At 41.7% G+C, this 27,492-nt stretch overlaps 1 protein-coding gene across 1 annotated transcript in view; it reads right to left on the reverse strand.

The window, feature by feature from the left end:
- Positions 1–1,351: 1,351 nt before the first annotated feature.
- Positions 1,352–27,492, reverse strand: part of DCBLD1 (discoidin, CUB and LCCL domain containing 1) — a 71,991-nt gene continuing 45,850 nt past the window's right edge. The window contains exons 6-15 of the mRNA XM_057528099.1: positions 17,908–18,041; positions 12,733–12,773; positions 11,556–11,768; positions 9,979–10,103; positions 9,549–9,708; positions 9,353–9,460; positions 7,140–7,224; positions 6,865–6,914; positions 5,822–5,941; positions 1,352–3,458 (exon numbers count right to left, since the gene is read on the reverse strand). Coding sequence (XP_057384082.1) covers positions 2,938–3,458; positions 5,822–5,941; positions 6,865–6,914; positions 7,140–7,224; positions 9,353–9,460; positions 9,549–9,708; positions 9,979–10,103; positions 11,556–11,768; positions 12,733–12,773; positions 17,908–18,041 — 1,557 coding nt within the window. The 3' untranslated portion in view covers positions 1,352–2,937. The remainder of the gene's footprint in view (positions 3,459–5,821; positions 5,942–6,864; positions 6,915–7,139; positions 7,225–9,352; positions 9,461–9,548; positions 9,709–9,978; positions 10,104–11,555; positions 11,769–12,732; positions 12,774–17,907; positions 18,042–27,492) is intronic.

The raw sequence follows: 27,492 nt of genomic DNA on the forward strand, positions 1-27,492 counted from the left end.
CGGGCCTCTCACTATCGCGGCCTCTCTTGTTGCGGAGCACAGGCTCCAGATGCGCAGGCTCAGTAGCTGTGGCTCACGGGCCCAGTTGCTCCGTGGCATGTGGGAGCCTCTCAGACCAGGGCTCGAACCCGTGTCTCCTGCATTGGCAGGCAGATTCTCAACCACTGCGCCACCAGAGAAGCCCTGTGGTGATGTTTTTATGAAAGGCTATTCATGGTGTCTATAGTTGTGCATATAATATAAATTTGATTGCAGTTTCTGCTAAGAATCTAAAGCAGTGTAAGATAAACACAGAAAGATCTCTAGCATCCTTTCTAGAGGTTTTCTAGGCTGATTATACATATTGGTGCAAGTATAAATCATAGTAGTAGAACCCACAGCACAGTTTCAGCAGCCTCTGTGGACAGCATAGTCTTGTCTGTCAGAGCAGATGTGTTTCCACCACAATTGTAAAAAGTGACAGAATGCAATCTTTGCCTCCGAATAGGATTTGATAACAGAAAAAAACCAGACAATTGCCTTATCTTATGTGCTAATGTTGCAAAACAATGGAAAAGAAAAACATAGTATTTTCCTGCTCTTATCCTCTAGTTTAGGCTTGGCTGTGTTGGGTGTATCAGACAGACTTTTCCACTGCCCATCCTGGGCTACACAGTAGGCCATTCTGAGGAAGCGGTGTTCCAAAACAAAGTCCTGTTCTCCCACTTTCTGTCATGATTAGATCATGTATACAGGGAAGAAATGTGATAGATGGACACAGCCCCACCGTAAAGAAGTCTGTTTTTATGGACTAATATTTTAATGTTAAAAATATATACAGCCCAAATGTTGTCACAATTAATTCTTATCTGTAAGATAAGAATTATCTTGGAGGAAGGCACATTCACATCCTTGTTACACATGAGGAAACTGAGGCTCAGGGTTATGTAATGACCAACTGAATACACAAATGGATCATGGCCATACCATAAGTAAAAACAGAACTCTGGCTGGCAGTGCACAGCAATAAGCCTAGGAAACCAACTCATTATCCATAGTCACCAGCCTAGAACCCGGCCTGCTGTAAGTCAGACTTGTAGGAAGTCTACAAGTTGTAGACTGGATTGTTACTTTTTGTAACAATCCAGGAAGCCAAACTAAAATGCATGAAACAATCGACCCCAAATTGCTAAGATTTTATTAATAACTGACAGCTTCCATAATTTTTGTCCCCAGTTCCAACTTAGGACCAACCAGAGGAAGCCAGATATGCTCCTTCCACTGCACCACTTGCACTTTTACGGAGGCTGAGCCTCAAGTGCCTTCAGTAGCCCAGCAAGCAGGACACCAGTGAGAGACAGCGGTACGTACGTTGGTTTGGCATAGTTTATTGCAATTAGTATTCGTAGAAAACCATGTAAACTCACAAGGTAAATGGTTTAACCTCCACAATAACCACAGATAGTCTGCTGTGACCTTCCAGCACCTCAGTATTCTAAAATTTATGTTTCACAGAAAGTCAGTCATGCAAATAGGATTATAATACATTTTTAGGGAAAGGATCTTTTTGGTCCACATTTTCTATTAAAACAAACAAACATACACTTTCCTCTTTGGCAAAAGAGGTTAAATCCCCCCACAGTGAACTCACAAAGCAAACTCAGATAAAAACCACTGAACATGAGGTACAGCTGAAGTCTGGGCTAATCTGGAATTACAGACACATACTCGAGGGGAAATTTTTTCTTACAAAATTAGTTCAGTTTCCAACCATCTCAGTAGAAAAGCTCTATGTAGATTGGGCCTCAGTCACTTTTGTAAGAACACATGTCAAGTAACTTTTTTGTGTTTCAGAGTACGATGTGCTATTTCTGAAGAAAGTCATGAAAGTGTGGGTGTCTGACCTCAGCAATATTTTTAACCTGAGGTACAAAAGCATCTGACACAGTAATTTACAGCATAATTGCTGTGCTACCTTCATTCAGTTTGTTGAGAGAGCAGTTTTGGTTGCCGTTAAGTCTGAGCATTTGGCTTTGCAGACAGTTTGAAAAGGCAGATTTGCATGTGAAAGCAAATGTCTGCCAGGCCTGAGGTGAGCAAGAAGCAAAGTGTGAAGGCCAGCTGCTCAGGAGCCAGGTCCCACAGGCTGCGGGCAGTGAGGCCCCCTGCAGGCTTCAGAGACCTCCTGCTCCTTGCACGCCTTGACCGGCCGCGGCACACCCCCACCTGAAGTGGAGCCTAAGGAACTGGCAGCTGCTGAGGTGGTGGATTTTGTTTGTTCTTTTTAATCTACAGTCATAATTGCAAACAAACAACCACCCTGGTGTGCTTTTCTTGCTTCAAGTAATTTCATTCCTTCCAGGAGAAGAATGTTAACAATGCTTTTAGTTCTCGATATCAAAGGAAAGGAAATGAGCCATAATAAGAACAAGATTAAGTTTAAACAGACCTGCTGCTAACACACTATCAGATAAAATATCTTTAAAAAGTGAACATACTATTATATACGTTTTTGCAACAGCTGCATTCTCCTACATAACCTCCGTGTAGAACCAAAATCTGCGCAAGCAAACTTAAGTTACTTTAATTCTTGTTAAATACAACTCTGTACAGATTGCACATTTTACACCGAAGCAGCTCGGTATCACAGTTAGAGAAATGAAAAAATGCCATCTGAAAACTTTCATTTTTCTAGCCCCACAAAACCCAACAGACGCTCGCCCTAAGGGTCAGAACAAAACCAGCTGCACAATTCTGTAAACAAACAGTGAGGGGGGGGTGCCTCTACGACTCCACCGCAGGATCCTGTTAAACCACACGCGCGCGCGCACACACACGCGGGCACACACACACACACACACACACACACACACAGTCTCTCGCGCGCGCATCTCGCCGCTTCCAGGGCCACGCACAGCCCGGCGCTCAGTACCACAGCAGCTTTCATTCACAGTGTGTTCACAGAAGAGCGGTCATGGCCGTCTGGTTTAGGGGTCTGAGGCAGTCTCTGGGGGCCAAGTAGGCAGCGTTGGTCGCGGGGTTGACCTGCGGCTTCTGACAGGCGGGATCGGCGCGCCCCGCGGCTGAGCCGCAGCCGCCGCCGCCGCCCTTGGGCTTGTCGTAGCCCGGGTCCGCGGGCGCGGGGCTCAGCGGCAGCTGGTAGCCGGCGGCCGGGGAGAAGGCGCCGGAGGAGAGGGAGTGCTTGTGCGCCGGCCCGGGCCCCGGCACGCGGTAGCCGCTCCGCGCCGAGAAGGTGTGCGCGCGGGCCAGGTGCCGCTCCACGATGGGCGTGGCGTACTCGGGCTCGGGGTTGGTCAAGGGCAGGGCGTACTCGTGGCGGCCGGCCGGGAGGGGGCAGTCGTAGTGGCCGCCAGCCTCGGCGGCCGGCCCCGCCTCGTCGGCCTCGGTGTCCATCGGCCGGAAGGTAGAGCCCTTCCTGGCGACCGTTCCGGTGCCAATCATGAGAGGCTGCTGGTAATCTGAAACCCAAAGGACAGACGTTTGTGCACCACCCCCCATACACCCACAAACCGGCTGTCTGTAGAGGGGGTGCTCTGCTGAGGGCCTGACGTGTACCGGGCAGGAAGAGAAAGATTAAGATGTAACAGGCACAGACGCCACACTTAGGGGTTTACATAACTACACACGTGCTTTAGGAAGCCTCAAGGCTCCCAGGAACCTAGCGAGGCGGAGCTAACCTCTAACCACACCTAGGGGTAGGAGGGAACAACTTCACGGGGAGCTCTTAGGCTGACTCCTGAAAGGCCACGTTTTGGAGGTGGAGGTAACACTGTCAGGAAAGGGAAAAGTGATTGAACAACCTGATAAACAGCCATGAACATAAGAGTGTGATGTGGCCAGGGCATGAGGGACATGGAGGAATTTAATAGGATATGAAGACCAAAGTAATAGCTTGGGGGCTAATGATAACGATAAAGCTCAAATAAAGCTTTACTGAGTCCTTACTTGGTGCCAGGCACTATTCTATGACATTAAGATATCAATTAGTTAAATCCTCTGGAAAAAAAGTACTATGAGGTAGCGACTATTATTCCCTTTTACAAGTGGAAAACTGAAGCAGAGAGAGATTAATTTTTCCAAGATTACACAGGTGGCAGCCAGTGGGGCAAGAATTTGAACACGTGTCCCAAGTGCGAGCTGTTATCCATGTACTAGATCATGGAGGGCACTGAGTGCCTGGCTAGGAAGTTTGGTTTAACGCTGTAGAAACCTACAAAGTTTCTAAATTTAGAGACTGGCAGAAGAGGTAACCGTGGAGGGAGACTGAAGAGGGAAAGATAAAAAAACCCAAAAAGCAAAAAGCAGAGAAATGAGACCTATAAGTCATAAATTAGGGGACTGGCGGCAGCTCTGGAAAGGCCACACCTTGGGGACAGGTATCAGAGGAATGTGTCACCAGTGACGTAGCGAGGGTATGACCAAAGAGGACACTGCCCAGATACTAAGCCCTGAAAGCTGGGATGCCCATTCAGAAGCCACTTAGAAGAGGAATGCACAGAGCACACAGGTTAAGGTTCAGTTCTGGACCCCCTGAGGAACTGTTGACACTTGCAGGAGATGATATCCAGCAGGCAAGAACTACTGACTTACTGGGGACCGGGAGGGAAGTCTGGGGGTGAGCTGCAGAGCAGATAAAAAGGAAAGGAAGGGCTCTGCCGGGAGCTCTGGAGTGCAGTGGGTGAGACTGCAGATGACTGGGGGTGAGAGTGGGACCCGGGGCCTTGCATGTTTCAGGTGCCCAGAAGGACCACGCAGCAAGGAAGGAGAAGAGGCTGGACCAGGAGCTGAAGGAGAATGAAGGGAGCAGGGCTCTCCACTCTCCTCGCCTCAGCCCCAAGGCAGAGCTTGAACTGTCCGAGGAGAGGAACAAGACGACAGATTCTGAGTGGAGAATTGCTCCCTTTGCCCCAGAAGCAGGTCAAGCAACCTTTCCACTGGTAGCTTTCTGACTTTCATATATACACACACACCACCTGGGAACTTCCGGTTCAGCAGCCCTGGGGCACAGCCTGGAAGCCCCCATTTCTAGCAAGCTCCCAGATGCCGCTGCTGGCCCTCAGAACACACTCTGAGTGGCAGAAAGCTAGAGCGGCGCTACTCGCAGTGGTCTGTGGATGCCTACCTGTCTGAGAACTGTTTGTGACGGATCTGTAGAGAGGGAAGTGCACAAACTGATAGAAAGTGTTCAGATCTTGCAGCAGTTTGAGAGTGATTTTATGTCCCTTGAATCTAATTAAAAAATTAGAGCTTTGTATTTTATGTCTTTTTAAACATTTCATTTACTAATTTATAGTGTATTTTACAAAAATTTTAGTCCTTGATGGATTAAAGAAATAAAAGGCAAAAAATGGATCCTTCCTCACAAATCGTTTGAGAAGCTTGGCTCTCAGCAATGGCTTGTCAGGGACCTTGAGGCCATTCTAACAGATTCCTTCATCTCCTACCTCCAACTCATCAAGGGCAGGAGCTATGCTCAATTCATCTTTCTAGTCCCTTTCTCCTAGTGCCTTAATCAAAACCTTAGAAACAAAAACAGATTAGTTAAGGGCTTCCAGATTTCATTGGTACTTCAGGACCATTGCTTTGGGTGTCATTAGAGGCCCTGCAGGTGTAGGAGCCTTAGCTGAATGGGGCTTTTGGGAAATATTTCAGTGTCACTCTGTAACTCTGTGCAGAGCACAGAGAGAAAACGTCACACATTACTGATTTACTAGACCCCATCTAAACAAAAGATTTTGGTCTTATTTCTCTCCCTGGTCTCCCCTCTCCCATAAGCAGCACCTCCTGGCTAACAGCATGGTCACAGAGACTTGGTACCTACCTGCCATATCACTTGTGATGAGATCCAACTTTTGTGTTATCTCCTTTTCATTATCGTAGCTGATGGTAAACTCAGCTGACTGATGCCTGGCAAAGGGATATTTGATCTGCTTCCAACAGTCTGGAATAAAGATAACATGAAACAAACTAATCTCTCAAAAGTGTAACACATTTACTACACCACAGGTTCCTGGTTAAGTCAGAGGTCAGGCTGCCTTTTGCCAGCTGACTGTGACAGATGCACAACCACAGCTCTCCAGGTGTGTGTGGTGGAAACAGCATGAGGAGGTCATAACACCATCAGCACACACCATCCCAACCATGCTTTCTACTCTGCGGGTAAAATGTATTTGTGTACCCATCAGGTCCCAGATTATCCCTAGGTTAGACCACCTGGGCATGGTTTTCCCTAATCTGCACTGACATGGTGTTTGTGACCTTGAGGAGTCAATGCAGCTGGCTGTTTAGAGCCTATGGAGGTGGAGTCCTAGGTTGTCCTTGAGATTCTCAGGGGTCCTGCCCTGCTGCTCTCGCTCTTTCTCTCTCCTCTCTCTCTCTTGCTCTCTCAACTGCAGCTGACTCATTGCTTGGGCATCCTGTGTCCTAAGGATTTTCTGAAACCTGCCCTGCCTAGTCCTTCCCTAGAGTGAAAAATACAATGGACGCCTGAAGATGCTGGGAGTGCTGGGCAATGTCCAGTTCACAGATGGGGATTTTATAATTTCTCCCTGGTGACAGGCAGCGTGGTGACGTAAATTCCAGTTGCCAAAAGAAAATAATTAATTTTGATAAATGATGGGATGATGTTGAACAAAAGTAAAAATAAACTGGCTATGAAGATTCTGAATTAAGAGACAGGATACAATATATTCCTTCCTGGTAGATTTGCTAACTTAAAGCTATTAGATCTTATTTCTTAAACCATGTAAGTGTGGGTTTTAATCAGGATCTGCTGATTAAAAGCGCCTAATCATGCTTTTAATCAGCAGATCCTGTCCCTTCCTCAAGGACAGAATAAAACTGTAGATAGTTTTTTCAACCAACCTGTTTTCTGAGCCTTAGCTGATCCATAAGGATTTCCTTTCTTCTTCCTCCTATCAAGACAAAAAATCCCACTGAAAAGATTTCTAAATGGTAAGTACTGTTCATAAAATAATACATGATATTTTCTACCTCTATCCAACTTGTTTTAAAAATATGTTAACATTTTATCTTGGGAGAAGTAATGCTGCTTTCTACACATGAACATACGAAGAGTAAACTTTTGTGATTGTTTACATAATTAGAGAAAAAAAATTTTTAAATGTGAAGTCACATACTTTCTAAGGACTACAAAGATTCCCACTCCAGCAACCAGCAGGACGAGGAGCACCAGGGGAGTGACAACAGTTACGACGTTTAATCCTAAGAAGGGGAAAAGACATCATATTACAACAGAAATGAACAGCCACCAAATTTCATGATCTAAAACTGAATTCTGATTTGAAAGGTCCTCAATGGTTTCACATGTGGGGGACAAGAATACATGCTAGGCATTTACTGATATTGGAAAGCAAAAAGGGAGGATTCAAAATCCCAGCTAAAGTTTAGGAAAATAAAATTTATCTTCTTTTTTTTTCTCCCAAAGGCACTTTCCAATGTTCCTCAGTTTTAACATTTACTCCAAGTTTGTCGCTTGGACCATATTAGACTCTAAAAATCAAAATTAATGGGGAGGTTTATAGCTGGCCCACCCAGCCAGGAGCTATTCAGGAAGGTAGATGATGTAAGCACAGTGTAGAACTCTCAGCTTGGCTCAGGCAACCATTTTCCCGAGATGGTGGGCGGGTTTGGACCTGTACAGTAACAGAGACCCCGGGAACCAGAGCCTTATAACTGTGGACTGAAAGGAAATGCAGCCTGAAGATCTCAACAGCAGATCCATTCTGCTGCATGACACATCAGACCATGTCTTCCCACAACTGTCTCTTTTAAGGAAGGAGGTCACTTTAACAGCCACTGAGGAGGCCCCAAACTTGTGATACTATGAAAACTAAAGGAGAAATGTTTGTTCTTAACCCTTCTTTTTTCTGTGTTCCCTGGGAAGAAAATAAAGGAATGATCAGGAGTGGAAATGTTTAGTTCATGAAAGGGAGGACAAGGAACTTAGAAGGGAAAAAAATTTATGTAAATAACAATGGTGTTATTTATAAGAGTGGAAATTTGGGAAAAATCTAACAATTTAAACATCCAATAATAGGGGAATGGTTAACTAAATGATGGTATGTCCGTATGAAAAAAATACTATAAAGATATTAATAATTGTCTTTTTCAACTATTTAATAGCACTGGAAAATGCTCATAATATAATGTCAAGTAAAAAATATATGCTACAGAACAAAATATATGGTATGCTGACACTTTGTCTCAGTTATAAATATAAATATAGTTGACTAGATACAGTGGAATATGGTGACCATGGATGCTGATTTATGCATGATTTTTAAAAAAATAAATTTATTTATTTTGGCTGCGTTGGGTCTTTGTTGCTGCACGCGGGCTTTCTCTGGTTGTGGCGAGTGGGGGCTACTCTTCATTGCGGTGCGTGGGCTTCTCATTGCGGTGGCTTCTCTTGTTGCGGAACACGGGCTCTAGGCTCGTGGGCTTCAGTAGTTGCAGCACGCAGGCTCAGTAGTTGTGGCTCGTGGGCTCTAGAGCGCAGGCTCAGTAGTTGTGGCGCACGGGCTTAGTTGCTCTGCGGCATGTGGGATCTTCCTGGACCAGGGCTTGAACCCGTGTCCCCTGCATTGGCAGGCGGATTCTTAACCACTGCGCCACCAGGGAAGTCCCTATGGATGATTTTTATTTTCTTATTTATATATCTCTAATCTTTCCAAACTTTGTAAAATGAATATGCAAATTATTTTACATTCTGAAAAAATAAATGTATTTTTAATGTTTATTATTTGAAGAGATTATATACATTTATATGTTTAAAATTCAAAAAGTATATAAAGGTATGGAATGGAATGTCTCTCTTCCACCTCTGTTCTTCCTCTATGTGAAATTATGTCTCTTGACATTTTTCCAGATATACTGGGAAGAATATATATATATATATATATATATAGATGCTGTATCACCCCCCGCTTTTACACACATGGTCAAGTGCTATGTAAACTGTTCTGTACCATGCTTATTTTTTTAAGTTGTCAGTGTGTCTCAGAGAACCTTCTATATTACTAACACATTCCTTTTTTTTTATGGCTGTAGAGTATTCCATGGTATGGATGTGCTATTGTTTTATTTTTCTATAAAAGATTTACATAGTGTTTGAAGGGCGCATATGTTTGTTTCCAGTCTTTTTCTACTTACAATAGTGTAATGAAAAGTGCGGACATATATTATTTTACACATGTGCAGATATCTCTCGACCATCTGCCCCCAGACACTTACATGACACAGAAAAAAATAATGTTGTTGAAGCTACCATATTATTGGCTGGAGTACAAGTTATATTCCTTAAGAAACCGCAAAACGATAACTGCCCTACCTTTGGGCATTTCTTCAGAGGGGATGGGTTTTAAGATTGTCTCTTCTTCTCTGTTAGTTGAACCAACAGTATTTAGACTTGTTTTGCTCCACACCAATGAGTCATTACCTGAGCGAGAAGAGATGTTAGAGAAACCACATTAATAACAACAATTTGTGAAAGGTGACGACCAGAATCCAGGAACTCACTGACTCACCCTGAGTCCTACTTGGTGCAATCTGGCAGCCAAGGAGCTCCACTTTCAAGGCTATCCTCTGGTGCCACGTCTGGGGGATAACACGCACATATCTGGCCACAATGGGAGGGATGAAATTGTTCCGCACAGGGTCCCGAAAATTAGAGTTGCCCTGAAACACCTGTAGGAACAGGTAACATTTACCTGAAGATTCTATTAGTTTCTAGGTCTTTATCAATCCACTCACACCTGGTTATATGAAATCAAAGAAAGCGAGGATTCTCTGTTGCTTTTTTATAGACATGCTTGATATTGAAGATACAAGGCTTTGCACTCAAAGGCTAAGTAATCTGGTGCTGTGCATCTGTTTTTGGAAACACACTGACGAACTGAGGAAAATATTTGGAGGCCCACTCTCCTACTCAGTTCCTTCCTCCAGAGTGTCTCTTACCTTTTCTTCATTATTCACAATTCCTTTATAGGTCTCCCACTTGGAGTTGTTGTTTCTGAAGTTCATTACAAAACTCTTTACATAAAAGTTGAAATTTGACTGTGTGGATCCAGTGGTCCTAATTCCTTGTAAGAAAATATTATTTATGGGTTAGTTTTAAAAATATGTTATACAACATGTATTATAACTTCAGGTTTCTTTTCTTTTTTTCCCTCTCATTTGAAATTGCAAATCATTTTACAGGCCTGCTTTTCTTATCTGCATTTAGAAACGTGATGACAGATGAGTCTTTTCACACTGACAATATGCCATAAAAAGGTTTCAGCACGGAGATATCAGCTCTCTCACCCACACATCCATCCTTACCCCCTGCATACAGGTTCTTCCCACAGAGACAATGTGAAGATTTGTTACTTTTAAAAAAGACATGGCAACTGACAAAGGATTAATCTCCAAAATATACAAGCAGCTCATGCAGCTCAATATCAAAAAAACAAACAACCCAATTCAAAAATGGGCAAAAGACCTAAACAGACATTTCTCCAAAGAAGATATACAGATGGCCAACAAACACATGAAAAGATGTTCAACATCACTAATCATTAGAGAAATGCAAATCAAAACCACAGTGAGGTATCACCTCACACTGGTCAGAATGGCCATCATCAAAAACTCTAGAAACAATAAATGCTGGAGAGAGTGTGGAGAAAAGGGAACCCTCCTGCCCTGTTGGTGGGAATGTAAATTGATACAGCCACTATGGAGAACAATATGGAGGTTCCTTAAAAAACTAAAAATTGAACTACCATACGACACAGCAATCCCACTACTGGGCATATACCCTGAGAAAACCATAATTCGAAAAGATATATGCACCCCAATGTTCAATGCAGCACTATTTACAATAGCCAGGACATGGAAGCAACCTAAATGTCCATCAACAGATGAATAGATAAAGAATATGTGGTACATATATACAATGGAATATTACTCAGCCATAAAAAGGAACGAAATCAACTTATTTGTAGGGAGGTGGATGGACCTAGAGTCTGTCATACAGAGTGAAGTAAGTCAGAAGGAGAAAAACAAATACCATATGCTAACACATATATATGGAATCTAAAAAAACGGTACTGATGAACTTAGTGGCAGGGCAGGAATAAAGACGCAGATGTAGAGAACGGACTTGAGGACACAGGGTGGGAAGGGGAAACTGGGACGAAGTGAGAGAGTGGCACTGACAATATACACACTACCAAATGTAAAATAGCTAGTGGGAAGCAGCCGCATAGCACAGGGAGATCAGCTCAGTGCTTTGTGACCACCTAGAGGGGTGGGATAGGGAGGGTGGGAGGGAGATGCAAGAGGGAGGGGATATAGGGATATATGTATGCATATAGCTGATTCACTTTGTTGTACAGCAGAAACTAACACAACACTGTAAAGCAATTATACGCCAATAAAGATTAAAAAAAAAAAGACACGGAGTACTCTGAGGTGGGGGCACCGGTGCAAATTCAAAACATAACTTCAACTGCAAGTCATCTTGTTTTGTGAAACTGCACTCATTTCAGTACCTGTTATTTTCTTTTTCTCTCCCAAATCTATCCTCAGCCACTCTCGTTTGTGGTTCTTGCTCCTGTCCCCCGAAGCCCATGACGGGCCTTGGTCCTGAAGTCGGGCTTGGCCAGGAGACCAACGGACCTGATCTCCAGTCTCATTGATCCACTCCCAAGAAGAAGAAGCTCTGATTTGCCGGTCAGGTTCCAAACTCAAGGATCTGCTGCAACCTAGAAAAAAAGGGCAGGGAAGTATTTCAGATATAGACACAAAATGAAAACTAAAAAAAAAAAAAAAAAACCCTGTTTCACCTAGAATTATTCGGTTGATTTACTTCCATTCTGATATTGAATCAACTGTTTAATTACTAGTTTTTTAATGATTCAGACTTGCATTTGACTCGCTGGTGCTGTGGTATCTTGATACTGTTGCTGCTTTTCTTCTTAATGGACCTTATGTCCCCTATAAGTGACATCTCTGTCCCCAGTGTAGATTTTCCTTTCTAATCTAAATTCACCATGATTTCAACGAAGTACAAGGTGTCCTAAAAGCTGAAAATGCTGAGGTTCTTCTCACTTGATCAGAGGGAGGACTCCACGCTCTCTACCCTTGAAGAGCAGGTACGTCAGGTGCTCTGAAGATCAGTTAATTGTACCCAACATCACCCCTGGGAGCTTAACTATACCATGTCCAAGACAATGTGGAGGTTGCAGATAAAGGCCAGTCCTCCTCCTGGGCAGAGAAGACATGTTTGTATTGTTCTCCTCGAAATATGTTATTTTATGTGAGGGAGAATATTTCCCCAGAACATATTCCATGACAGAGGGGCTAAAAAGCCTTTATGCTATTCATTTTCAATAACTTCATTCCAGATACACACAAATCAAATTGCACTGCTCAAAAGGTTTTTCTGTTAAAATCTAACATAAAGGAATTTATCTTAACTGTCATTTCAAGTTTTCATTTTTTCTGGCAAAAGTTTTAGAGAGATTATAAAGAAAAATATTTTTTTCCTAATGTTAACTGGGTTTATTGTCTGATGTATTTTTAAGTCGCAGCATACTTGGTGCTACATGACCTGAGGGGAAAAGAAAAAATTAATCTTTTAAACTATATCATCTGAGGGGTATGGAAGAATAAACTACCCCTGAAGATTTTAAAATATCAAATTCTTAAGGAAAGCATGATCCTTACCATTGGAGGTAAACAGAAATCGCTTGTCTGACAGGGAACCACTGAAATAATAAACACAAAGATGAGGAGGTGAGTTGCTTAACTGGATCTTAATGACTGGTACAGCGCTATAGGATGGGGCTCAGAGCCTTCCCACACCTCACGTGGTCCTCAGAGCACCCGGCAAGGCTACTGTTATTATCTCTGTCATTGGTATTTCATAGACCAAGAAACTCAGGCCCTTCGAAGGTAAGCAACTTTCCTAAATTCATACAGGTGACAAGCAGCCAGGACTCTTGAGATACTGCTTTTGAATAACAATCCTGTGCTGTTTCCATCACGCCACATTGTATTGGGAAGGAACAGGCACATATACAGTCTCCGGGACACCCTTAAATCCCAATTAATGAATACGTAGTGATGGAGACAGAAAGGATGACTGCCCTGAACACTCCCTTTGCTTCAGAAGGCACCCCTCCAGCGCCCCACTCGCTTCAACAATCAAGGACCACTGAGACATGAAGATGCCTGATCACTTTCAGAAGAACGAGCATGTCATTTGCTAGCTGCCTTCCCTACAGACTTCTCCGCTCCTTGCCTGAGGGGTCCTGCCCCAGCAGCGTCGCTCCGCGGAGAGCCTCCGCCCGGGTCTCTCTCTCTCCAGTCACACTCCTACCTACTGCAGCAAGGACACCAAACCATGAACCAGCTCCTGCTGCTGGATGACAAGGTGCAGCTGGAGAAAACTCAGAGCACCTCACTGACAGGTCCTGAACCGCTGCAGGACAGTCCTGCACATCTGGCATTGATCCCTGGGCCTCTGGACCCCCCAGTTCTGTACCTTGTATTACTCTCCTGGTGAACTTATCAAATCAGCCTTGCTCGGCAGTTGTCTCCTGCAGAAAAGAGGTTCCTAAGGCCTAAGATCACATGTATCTTTTTGTAAATCCCTCACCAACTCAATGCTGTAACAATATGTAGAATGAATAGAAAACTTGGAAGTCTCAAGATTAATCTATGCATCGTACTTACTATATTAGATACCACAGGTAAACAAAAAAAGGTAGATGTCGCTGTCATGTTCAGTTATTTTACAGTCTGAGAGTACTCCTATTTTAAATGTTTAACTCTGAATTATTGTGGCAATAATGGACAGAGAGGGTACTGAAATGTGAAATCCACAGAGAACCCAAAACTAGTCTGGACAGAAGCATCTTCACAGCAACATTTTGTTTCTGTTTTAAGTAACAGGTTTTTCTTTCATATTCTTTGTCCACTCTCAGGCAGAGACTCTGTAAGCCCTGGTTTTCCACATAAAGATTCTGTTATAATCTGTGCTGAGTATAACGCAGGCACCAATCATTTTGTACAGGAGAAAATGCAGACCCACTTGGGTCATGGGACCTTCTTCAGTTCACAGTTAGTGGCCAAGCAGGGGTAAGGACCCAGCTCTCCTAAGCGTTAAAGAAAGGTGCACACTGTTGCAATTTGTATTTAAATTTGTTAAGATTTTAGAGCCTCTCTTTGACTGATTTTTGCATTTTCTCTAATGTTCCTGCACGAAGTATTACACTTGAAGTTTGGCCCAGATAAGCCCAAATAATACTGCTGCAACCCTGATCGCCTAAACGCACTCCCACTGCCATGAAACATTAAAATATTTACTTTATTGTTGTTGAAAAAGAGAAGTTAAGGAAAGAAGGTTAGCTTTGGAGTTCATCCTGAGAAGAAAATGCTAGGTAAGGTTCTGCTTCTAAGATCTCTCTGCCTGGCTTTCCTCTATTATCAGCTGGAATATGTTTTTCCATTTCACCCAATTAATTAAATACAACCACTAGAGAATTCTATAGGTAAATAAGCTTCCTCTTTGAAATCCCCCTAGGGAAAATGGGGTTCTAAGGCATTCACACATTAGGGTGAATGAATTCAATCAGATTCCAGGAACTGCCAGCCTTCCCAGAGGGCTGTAGAAGCAATCAGGAATAGTCTGAGGTAAACAAAGAAAAGCCTTCCCTGCAGATGGTTTGGGCCATCATCCTCTGTGTGAGGTCAATCGCTCTTCCTGATTCCATTCTGGTCTCCTCAGATCAAGGAAGTGACCTGACCCGGGATGAATCCCAGAAGAACCCTAGATATTTACTTTAGGGACCACTTCTTCCTCAGCTGCAATGCTTCCTTCTGTGTTTCTTCCTGAACGCCAAACAATCATGTGTGGGAACAGAAGTTCAATGACCGCATGTACAGTGCTTCCCCAACAGCGAAACAGCACAGATCAAAACAACTGCTCCCTGAAGATCTGGGAATGGAAACGAGTGGAAGAGACCGTATGAGCGCACAGCTTACTCTTTTCTGTTCAGTACAAAAAGCTGGTGCCAAACCACAGAGCCAGATGGGAAAAGGGGCCGTGACATAATTCTAGACTTTCTGACTACTTCCACCAAAACAAAAATCGGACAATTAGTTCAAATAACTATATGGAATGTGGAGCAAAACTTCTCCTAATTCATGAATGGTTTAGATTTCTGGACTCTTATTTTTGCGTCAAAGTTTAATATCAAATTATATAAAGTGACTTCATACGTATTAAGTCCAGTTGATGTAGCAGAATTGAGAACATTATGTCTACGTTTACTTAATAGGTTAAATAACGTTTCTTCAAAAGTAAAATAAAATCCAAGTAGTACAAGTTAAACTTTTTACTATCCTATTTTTCTACAAAAGAAGCATTCAAATGTATTCAAACATAGGCAAGAGAGTCCAAAAACAGATTTAAAGCCAAAGGCCAGTTCTTTGTTCCTATTTGGAGACAGCAGCACCTAACAAATCTAGGCCACAGCTTGATACCTTCCTGAAACAGCACCTTATTATCAATAGAGCAAACAATAAAAAACATAAAAAGAAATAGATCCTCCCAATGTTCACTGCAGCACTATTTACAACAGCCAAGAGATGGAAGCAACCTAAATGCCCATTGACAGAGGAATGGATAAAGATGTGGTACATATATACAGTGGAATATTACTCAGCCATAAAAAAGAATGAGATAATGCTATTTGCAGCAATATGGATGGACCTAGAGATTATCATACTAAGTGAAGTAAGTCAGAAAAAGACAAATATATGATATCACTCATATGTGGGATCTGATTTTAAAAAATGATACAAATGTGAGACCTGATTTTAAAAAATGATACAAATGAACTTATTTACAAAACAGAAACAACCTTACAGATATCTGAAACAAACTTATGGTTACAAAAGGGAAACCTGGGGGGTAGGGATAATTCAGGAGCTTGGGATGAACATATACACACTACTATACATAAGATAGATAACCAACAAGGACCTACTGTATAACACAGGGAACTCTATTCTGTGATAACCTAAATGAGAAAACTATCTAAAAAAGAATGACTATATGTATATGTATAACTGAATCACTTTGCTGTAGACCTGAAACTAACACAACATTGTAAATCAACTATACTCCAATAAAATTAAAAAAAAAAAAGAAACATCCTCAAAAGTCAAAGTCAAGCAGACATTTAAAGCTTACTGTGCATAAGCAATCACTCTTACTATAAATCAGGATATAAATATATAAATCAGTATATAAATTTTAATGTCCCAAAGAGTTTGAGGCAAGTACATAAGTGAAAAAAATGTAGGGCTTCCCTGGTGGCGCAGTGGTTAAGAATCCGTCTGCCAATGCAGGGGACACAGGTTCGAACCCTGGTCCAGGAGGATCCCACATGCCATGGAGCAACTAAGCCCGTGCGCCACAACTACTGAGCCTGCACTCTAGAGCCTGCAAGCCACAACTACTGAAGCCCGCATGCCTAGAGCCCGTGCTCTGCGACAAGAAAAGCCACTGCAGTGAGAAGCCCGTGCACCACAACGAAGAGTAGCCCCCGCTCACTGCAACTAGAGAAAGCCCACGCGCAGCAACAAAGACACAATGCAACCAAAAATAAATAAATAAAATTAAATTTTAAAAAATGCATATACATATGTGTGTGCATATATGTAAGTATATATAATACATGTGTATATATTATAAAATTGTATTTATGTAAATAGTACATATGTGTGTATACATACATGTGCATATATGTCAGCCGTATCTGCAGATTCTGCATCCCCAGATTCAACCAACCACAGAGTGAAAATGTTCAGGAAAAAAAAAATTTCCAGAAAATTCCAAGAAGTAAAATTGGAATTTGCCACATACTGGCACCTATTTACACAACATTTACATTGTATTTACAACTATTTACATAGCATTTATATTGTATTAGGTATAAATAATCTAGAGATGATTTAAAGTACATGGGAGGATGTGCATAGTTATATGTAAAGATTATGCCATTTTATATAAGGGACTTGAGCATCCGTGGATCTTGGTATCCACGGGGGTCCTGGAACCAATCCCCAAGGACACCAACTGTACAGTGGCTCAAGGAGCACTGTTCCCTCACCAGGCAGCCATCCATTCCAAAGCAAGTGTCCCTCTGGACCATTCCAAGCTGCTTGTTTACACTGGTGGACAGCTGGATCACAAGGCTGGCCTATTTTAGTTCAAACAGCTCTAGTTTTCCACTCTAGAAGCTGAGGAAACCTGAAAGCATTAAAAGCTGAGGTTGAAGTGTTTAAAGCAATTGACATACTTTTTTCTTATGAAGCGAAAAGATCAGAGGATAACAGGGAACAGAGAAGTTAACAATGTTAAAAAAAAAAAAAAGCCATCTTTTTTCACTTCCCAACTATTATTCATCCTTAAGAGACTGTCTCTAGGGATCCTCTAGGGAGTTCAGTGGTTCTGCTGGGTTTATTTCAGTCCCTTATCTCCCCTTTAGTATCTTTGGTGATATTGGTGATGATCAGTAATTTACAGAATCAGGAAAAACTAGAGAGGAATAAGCTTTATCCCCTCCCCCTGGAGCACCCGAGAGTAGAATGCTCCTCTGTCCTGGGGCTTCAGATGTGTGCTATTCTAACTTACTTGTCAGTGAGCTTTTTTATTGCTGCATTTGTCTTCCACACTGACAGCATAAATGCTGCTCTAAGCAGTCACACACATTTTTCCCAGTTGACATGCCCTTGGTATCACATGCCTGCAGCCCTTTCCAGACTGTGAGCTGATGACTTGTGCCTGCAGGGTTACCTTCCACTCGGAACAAAAGGCAAAGTACTTACTGCCTTGAGAGCACACCATTGGCCAGGATCCCTTCGTATCGACTCACGCCTCTGCGCAGAAGCACACCAATCTGACCGCCCACTTCATCTGCAATTACTCCTGCGTGGATGGCGGCTTTGCATAGTAAAGAGGTCTGAAACACAGCAACATCCCACTTACAAATGGCTCAACAATACATCTGAAATATAGCGGGAGCTTTACATTTTGTTACAACTTGTGCTCAGGATCCCTATTTGACCCCTGACATGGCTAAATTATAATTCATTTAAATAAAAAGTAGAAGGGGGTGGAAAAAATTATTGCCTAACTATCTCAGAATGACATCAGTCATTCTATCTATGCTGACGAACCTGGGAACCCTTCCACTAGGGAGGAAGGAAGGGAGATAATTTACAGTATTCATGGCTCCCCAGTGAATAATGCCTCCTGGTGGTGTGGTCATCTCCCACACCGACTCTGAACTGGGCCCTGGCACTTGCTTTGTTCTGCTGCAGGTAACATGGCCTGGCAAACTGCCACATATGTCAGTGAGGCCACCTTAGACTCCCACCCCAGATGACCTGACACACGACTGCAGCTGCAGGCGCAATTCTAGGTAAAGGAAGCTTAAGAACCAACCAGCCCACACTGCCGACCCACAAACTCATCAGCAAAGAAAATGGCTGTCATTCTAAGCCACTAAGTTTTGGGGTGACTTGTTCAGCAAGAATAGATAACATTAGTTTCTAACATTCGCTTTACTAAATATACATACTGAGGATCATTTGAAAAGGTGAACCTTCCATACCATAGCTTCATTTTAAAATTAGAGATTTAACAAGGCATCAAAACCAAAATGGTAGTGTCAGCCACAGAACACTGAATAAAACAGAAAACTTCATGAAGGTCTCAGAGTGATGACGAGCAACCCAGGGCCCAAGGCCTCCACCTCAATTCCTGAATCTCCCCTGAGAGGGTCAAACAGCTGGCACCTGCTCAGCCCTCCAAGGCTGCTGGCTGGTGTGACAAACCCAGCAGGGGTACCTGGCTGGCTCTGATTAGCAGGAGACCCCGTGGTTGAAAGTGCGACTGCAGGAAGAAGTGGAACTGTTCCACGGGGTGCCCAGGCCCGTACGTCCCCTCGAGCACAGACCCGTGGGGGAGGGTGATTAGGTATTTAGCCCAGGACTGAGGGGCCGAGAGGATCTTTTCCTAAATAAATTTTAGCAATGCCTTGCTTCTCTGCAATGGCTAGTGCCGAAAAGAGAAAAGCAGCTCATGAAATTGTGTTTCAATAACTGAACTTGGGGGTTTCTCTTTGTGTTAATGACAACACTGTTTACCTTACTGCAGTGGAAAGTTTTCCTTAGATTTAGGTTACAGTATTAGGAGGACCAGTGAGACCAACTGTATTTTGCAACTAATGTGGTTGCAATAAAGTTGAGAACTTTTGTGATCTTTAACATAGAGAGCTCATACTTCCCAAACTAGATTAGATTTGGCAAAGGGAGTCAGTTTTGCAATGACTGCTATCATAGTGAAAAAAGGGGGAGGATTTCATGACAGAGAAGAAATAGGAGAATGCTGAAACTGATGCAGATACTACCCTTCTTGATTTGTGGGGAAAAAAAGAAGAATTAGAAGAGAAAGGTAGTACTCTTTAAAGGGGCAGCTTGCATTTTCATTTTTTCTGAATTTTCTTAAAAAGGTTTCTTATTACTGTTTTAGACTCTTAGGGTACAAAATAGAGGAGCTGGCTGTAAAAGTCCTGGATTTAAATTCAGCAATTTAGCTCATCATCCTGACTCTGCCTCTAACTCTACAAGGTGTGCTTATGTCACCTCCCTGCTCTGGACCTGGCTTCCCAATTCATCTTCACAATGAAAAGGCTGGGCTGGGTGATGTCTAGAATCACCTTGTGATTCTAAAGGGCACCCTGTGTACCTCTTATAGGGTCCATGCAGGCCTGCCTCCCTCTCTCAGCCCCAAATGAAAAACAAAGTGGTCGGCTGGGCAGCTATTCCCTTGTCCCTAGGATCACCTGGCTTCCTTGGAATTCAGTCTGGGGATGGGATGGTCTTCAGCCCAGCATCCCTGCCCTGTGTGTAGAGCTCTCACTGGACTTGGCATGTACAAGGGCCTCCATGGTAACAAGAGGACAGAGTCACAGGCCAACAAGCAACACGACCTATCAGCTTCATTGCCCAACAGATATTCTCATTTCCCACAGTCCCCAGCATTGAGGGAACCCAGTGGTATGTGCCTCTTTTATGGAGTTTATTTCATTGCATTATTGAATGTTAAATTACACGTATTTATTTAATATTTTTTCATAATATTAAATGCAGGCCATAGGATACATCCCCAGGAGAATAACCACCAGATCTGGCTATCATATTATTATAATAAAATTATCAGCCCTTTCCTGAGTTATTTCCTTAAAAAAATCACTCGCTCACCCACTAACTTAAATAAAATTGATGTTTTCTAAAGTTGGGGCTTTTTTGGTATCAATTTTTAAAATTCACATTCACTGAAACTGCTTTTTAAACATTTCCTTTTGAACAGTAGATTTATACTTTATTTTCTAGCTATTTTGAGGTCTAAACCTCACCGAAATGTAAATATAGGAAAGCCTATGTTAATTAGTGATTGCCTTAAACAAACAAAATAATTTAAATGTAATTCTTCAGGGAAGGGAATGCAATGGACAGGTGAGGAGTACACATGCAAGACTCATGAACTTGAAGGTTGATGGAACTAAACATCCCTGAAGTTCACTGAGCCACAAAAGATGGCCAAGCAGATCAGCATGAGAAGACAACTGTCAAAGCAGTTATCAAATCATCCCAGAAATGGAGTATTTTCTTAAGTCTTCCTTTAGGAAAAATTAATTTGTACGAAAAAGTATTGACAAAGTATTAAAATAAAATGTAATATAAACGTTTTAGGGGGAAGGCGCCTCTGCTAACCTGATAGTCATGTTGCTGAATTGCCTGGGTCCACCTCTCCGTTCAACCAGTAAGTCTCTCCATGACCTCCTCCAGCTGGATTTTAGCTTGGACAAACCACTCTCCCTGCCCCACTGTTGGTCCACCACATGAAAGAATGATTACTGTGTGGCTGGCAGGGCCCTGGTGCTCCGGCCGCGTGTCAAGCCTGAGCCTCTGACGTGGGAGAGCCAAGTTCAGGACATTGGTCCACCAGAGACCTCCCTGCCCCTTGTAATATCAAACGGCAAAAGCTGTCCCAGAGATCTCCATCTCAACACTAAGACCCAGCTCGACTCAAGGACCAGCAAGCTACAGTGCTGGACACCCTATGCCAAACAACTAGCAAGACAGGAATACAACCCCACCCATTAGCAGAGAGGCTGCCTAAAATCAAAATAAGGTCACAGACACCCGAAAACACACTACTGGACACGGTCCTGCCCACCAGAAAGATGACATCCAGCCTCATCCACCAGAACACAGGCACCAGTCCCCTCCACCAGGAAGCCTACAAAACACACTGTACCAACCTAACCCACTGGGGGCAGACACCAAAAACAACGGGAACTACAAACCTGCAGCCTGCAAAAAGGAGACCCCACACACAGTAAGGTAAGCAAAATGAGAGGACAGAGAAATACCCAGCAGATGAAGAAGCAAGGTAAAAACCCACTAGACCAAACAAATGAAGAGGAAATAGGCAGTCTACCTGAAAAAGAATTCAGAGTAATGATAGTAAAGATGATCCAAAATCTTGGAAATAGAATGGAGAAAATACAAGAAACGTTTAACAAGGATCTAGAAGAACTAAAGAGCAAACAAACAATGATGAACAACACAATAAATGAAATTTAAAATTCTCTAGAAGGAATCAATAGCAGAATAACTGAGGCAGAAGAACAGATAAGTGACCTGGAAGATTAAACAGTGGAAATAACTACTGCAGAGCAGAATAGAGAAAAAAGAATGAAAAGAATTGAGGACAGTCTCAGAGACCTCTGGGACAACATTAAAAGCAACAACATTCAAAATATAGGGGTCCCAGAAGAAGATGAGAAAAAGAAAGGGACTGAGAAATATTTGAAGAGATTATAGTTGAAAACTTCCCTAATATGGGAAAGGAAATAGTCAATCAAGTCCAGGAAGCGCAGAGAGTCCCATACAGGATAAATTCAAAGAGAAACACACCAAGACACATATTAATCAAACTATCAAACATTAAATACAAAGAAGAAATATTAAAAGCAGCAAGGGAAAAACAACAAATAACATACAAGGGAATCCCCATGAGGTTAACAGCTGATCTTTCAGCAGAAACTCTGCAAGCCAGAAGGGAGTGGCAAGATATATTTATAGTGATGAAAGGGAAAAACCTACAACCAAGAATACTCTACCCAGCAAGGATCTCATTCAGATTCGATGGAGAAATTAAAACCTTTACAGACAAGCAAAAGTTAAAAGAATTCAGCACCACCAAACCAGCTTTACTACAAATGCTAAAGGAACTTCTCTAGACAGGAAACACAAGAGAAGGAAAAGACCTACAATAACAAACCCAAAACAATTAAGAAAATGGTAATAGGAACATACATATCAATAATTACCTTAAATGGAAATGGATTAAATGCTCCAACCAAAAGACATAGACTGGCTGAATGGATATAAAAACAAGACCTGTATATATGCTGTCTACAAGAGACCCACTTCAGACCTAGGGACACATCCAGACTGAAAGGGAGGGGATGGAAAAAGATATTCCATGCAAATGGAAATGAAAAGAAAGCTGGAGCAACAATTCTCATATCAGACAAAATAGACTTTAAAATAAAGACTATTACAAGAGACAAAGAAGGACACTACATAATGATCGAGGGATCAATCCAAGAAGATATAACAATTGTAAATATTTATGCACCCAACACAGGAGCACCTCAATACATAAGGCAAATGCTAACAGCCATAAAAGGGGAAATCGACATTAACACACTCATAATCATAGTAGGGTACTTTAACATCCCACTTTCACCAATGGACAGATCAAATGAAAATAATTAAGGAAACACAAGCTTTAAATGATACATTAAACAAGATGGACTTAATTGATATTTATAGGACATTCCATCCAAAAACAACAGAATACACTTTCTTCTCAAGTGCTCATGGAACATTCTCCAGGATAGATCATATCTTGGGTCACAAATCAAGCCTTTTAAGAAAATTGAAATCGTATCAAGTATCTTTTCCAACCACAATGCTATGAGACTAGATATCAATTACAGGAAAAAATCTGTAAGAAATACAAACACATGGAGGCTAAACAACATGCTACTAAATAACCAAGAGATCACTGAAGAAATCAAAGAGGAAATAAAAAAATACCTAGAAACAAATGACAATGAAAACACGATGGCCCAAAACCTATGGGATGCAGCAAAAGCAGTTCTAAGGGGGAAGTTTATAGCAATACAATCCTACCTCAAGAAACAAGAAAAATCTCAAATAAACCACCTAAACTTACACCTAAAGCAATTAGAGAAAGAATAACAAAAAAACCCAAAGTTATCAGAAGGAAAGAAATCATAAAGATCAGATCAGAAATAAATGAAAAAGAAATGAAGGAAACAATAGCAAAGATCAATAAAACTAAAAGCTGGTTCTTTGAGAAGATAAACAAAATTGATCAACCATTAGCCAGACTCATCATGAAAAAAGGGAGAAGACTCAAATCAATAGAATTGGAAATGAAAGAGAAGTTACAACAGACACTGCAGAAATACAAGGGCTCATGAGAGATTACTACAAGCAACTCAATGCCAATAAAATGGACAACCTGGAAGAAATGGAAAAATTCTTAGAAAAGCACAACCTTCCGAGGCTGAACCAGGAAGAAATAGAAAATATGAACAGACCAATCACAAGCACTGAAATTGAAACTGTGATTAAAAATCTTCCAACAAACAAAAGTCCAGGACCAGATGGCTTCACAGGCGAATTCTATGAAACATTTAGAGAAGAGCTAACAGCTGTCCTTCTCAAATTCTTCCAAAATATAGCAGAGGGAGGAACACTCCCAAACTCATTCTACAAAGCCACCATCACCCTGATACCAAAACCAGACAAAGATGTCACAAACAAACAAAACTACAGGCCAATATCACTGATGAACATAGATGCAAAAATCCTCAACAAAATACTAGCAAACAGAATCAAGCAGCACATTAAAAGGATCATATACCATGATAAGTGGGATTTATCCCAGGATTGCAAGGATTCTTCAATATACACAAATCAGTCAATGTGATACACCATATTAACAAATTGAAGGAGAAAAACCATATGATCATCTCAGTAGATGCAGAAAAAGCTTTTGACAAAATTCAACACCCATTTATGATAAAAACCCTCCAGAAAGGAGGCATAGAGGGAACTTACCTCAACATAATAAAGGCCATATATGACAAACCCACAGCCAACACTGTTCTCAATGGTGAAAAACTGAAACCATTTCCACTAATATCAGGAACAAGACAAGGTTGACCACTCTCACCACTATTATTCAACATAGTTTTGGAAGTTTAAGCACAGCAATCAGAGGAGAAAAAGAAATAAAGGGAATCCAAGTTGGAAAAGAAGAAATAAAGCTGTCACTGTTTGCAGATGACATGATACTACACATAGAGAATCCTAAATATGCTACCAGAAAACTACTAGAGCTAATCAATGAATTTGGTAAAGGAGGAGGATACAAAATTAATGCACAGAAATCTCTCGAATTCCTATACACTAATGATGAAAAATCAGAAAGAGAAATTAAGGAAACACTCCCATTTACCAATGCAAGAAAAAGAATAAAATACCTAGGAATAAACCTACCTAAGGAGACAAAAGACCTGTATGCAGAAAACCATAAGACACTGATGAAAGAAATTAAGATGATACAAACAGATGGAGAGATATACCATGTTCTTGGATTGGAAGAAGCAACATTGTGAAAATGATTATACTACCCAAAGCAATCTATGGATTCAATGCAATCCCTATCAAACTACCACTGGCATTTTTCACAGAACTAGAACAAAAAATTTCACAATTTGTATGGAAACACAAAAGACCCCGAATAGCCAAAGCAATCTTGAGAAAGAAAAATGGAGCTGGAGGAATCAGGCTTCCTGACTTCAGACTATACTACAAAGCTACAGTAATCAAGACAGTATGGTACTGGCATAAAAACAGAAATATACATCAATGGAACAGGATAGAAAGCACAGAGATAAACCCACGCACCTATGGTCACCTTATCTTTGATAAAAGAGGGAAGAATACACAATGGGGAAAAGACAGCCTCTTCAATAAGTGGTGCTGGGAAAACTGGACAGAGACATGTAAAAGCATGAAATTAGAACACTCCCTAACACCATACACAAAAATAAACTCAAAATGGATTAAAGACCTAAATGTAAGGCCAGACACTATAAAACTCTTAGAGGAAAACATAGGAAGAACACTATGACATAAATCACAGCAAGATCCTTTTTGACCCACCTCCTAGACAAATGGAAATAAAAACAAAAATAAACAAATGGGACCTAATGAAACTTCAAAGCTTTTGCACAACAAAGGGAACCATAAACAAGACGAAAAGACAACCCTCAGAATGGGAGAAAATATTTGCAAACAAAGCAACTGACAAAGGATTAATCTCTAAAATATATAAACAGCTCATGCAGCTCAATATCAAATAAACAAACAACCCAATCCAAAAATGGGCAGAAGACCTAAATAGACATTTCTCCAAAGAAGATATACAGATTGCCAGCAAACACATGAAAGAATGTTCAACATCATTAATCATTAGAGAAATGCAAATCAAAACTACAATGAGATATCATCTCACACCGGTCAGAATGGTCATCATCAAAAAATCTACAAACAATAAATGCTGGAGAGGGTGTGGAGAAAAGGGAACCCTCTTGCACTGTTGGTGGGAATGTAAATTGATACAGCCACTATGGAAAACAGTATGGAGGTTCCTTAAAAAACTAAAAATAGAACTACCATACAACCCAGTAATCCCACTACTGGGCATATACCCTGAGAAAACCATAATTCAAAGAGTCATGTACCAAAATGTTCACTGCAGCTCTGTTTACAGTAGCCAGGATATGGAAGCAACATAAGTGTCCATCGACAGATGAATGCATAAAGAAGATGTGGCACATATATACAATGGAATATTACTCAGCCATAAAAGGAAACGAAATTGAGTTATTTGTAGTGAGGTGGATGGACCTAGAGTCTGTCATACAGAGTGAAGTAAGTCAGAAAGAGAAAAACAAATACCGTATGCTAACACATCTATATGGAATCTATAAAAAAAAAAAAAAAGAAGGTTCTGAAGAACCTAGGGGCAGGACAGGAATAAAGACGCAGACGTAGAGAATGGAGTTGAGGACATGGGGAAGGGGAAGGGTTAGCTGGGACAAAGTGAGAGAGTGGCATGGACATGTATACACTACCAAATGTAAAACAGATAGCTAGTGAGAAGCAGCCATATAGCACAGGGAGATCAGCTCGGTGCTTTGTGTCCACCTAGAGGGGTGGGATAAGGAGTGGGGGAGGGAGATGCAAGAGGGAGGGGATCTGGGGATATATGTATATGTATAGCTGATTCACTTGTTATACAGCAGCAACTAACACAACTATGTAAAGCACTTATCAATAAAGACGTTAAAAAAAAAAGTAAACGTTTTAGATTGACTTTAATAAAACATGAAGAAAGCACATGTTTAAAATGTTGTTGGAGGGCTTCCCTGGTGGTGCAGTGGTTAAGAATCCACCTGCCAATGCAGCGGACACGGGTTCGAGCCCTGGTCCAGGAAAATCCCACCTGCTGTGGAGCAACTAAGCCCGTTTTCCACAACCACTGAAGCCCACGTGCCTAGAGCCCGTGCTCTGCAACAGAAGCCACCACAATGAGAAGCCCATGCACTGCAACGAAGAGTAGCCCCCGCTCGCCGCAACTAGAGAAAGCCCACGTGCAGCAACGAAGACCCAACGCAGCCAAAAATAAATAAATAAATAGATTAAAATGTTGGTGGGATGATGGTCAATTGTTAAATAATAAAAATATATTCCTCATTCTATCTTATGAATTGTTTCAGTGTTGCTGCAGTCTTCATAATTACCATGATGATAACATTTTCTTTAGGAAAGCAATACATTCATTATAGAAATTTTGGAAAATAGGAAATAAATAAAATCACTCCTATTGTCATCAGTCAGAGACAATCACTCACCAACACAGTGTACTTACCTCTGGCTTGTTGTGGGTGTAGGCGATGGACTGGGTTTCTCCCTTTCTCCCCTAAACCAGGAGCACACTTTTTGCACTGTCTGCCTTTAATTTACAATACCCCTTGAATATTTTTGGGGAATGGAGAATTACTGAAACGAGTGAGTTAAGGGATGTGTTCCACTTAGAAGCAGATGGTACAGTCAGCAGGCTTGGGAGAAGGTGCCAAGAGAAAACCTGTTCTGGGGGCTTTTTATTACTGGTTTCCAGGTGAGGCAAAGCTTAAAGAGAAGCCCATGGTTCTTAACCGGCATGGTAAG

Source organism: Balaenoptera acutorostrata, chromosome 14 (assembly GCF_949987535.1).
Source record: "Balaenoptera acutorostrata chromosome 14, mBalAcu1.1, whole genome shotgun sequence".
NCBI lineage: Eukaryota > Metazoa > Chordata > Mammalia > Artiodactyla > Balaenopteridae > Balaenoptera > Balaenoptera acutorostrata.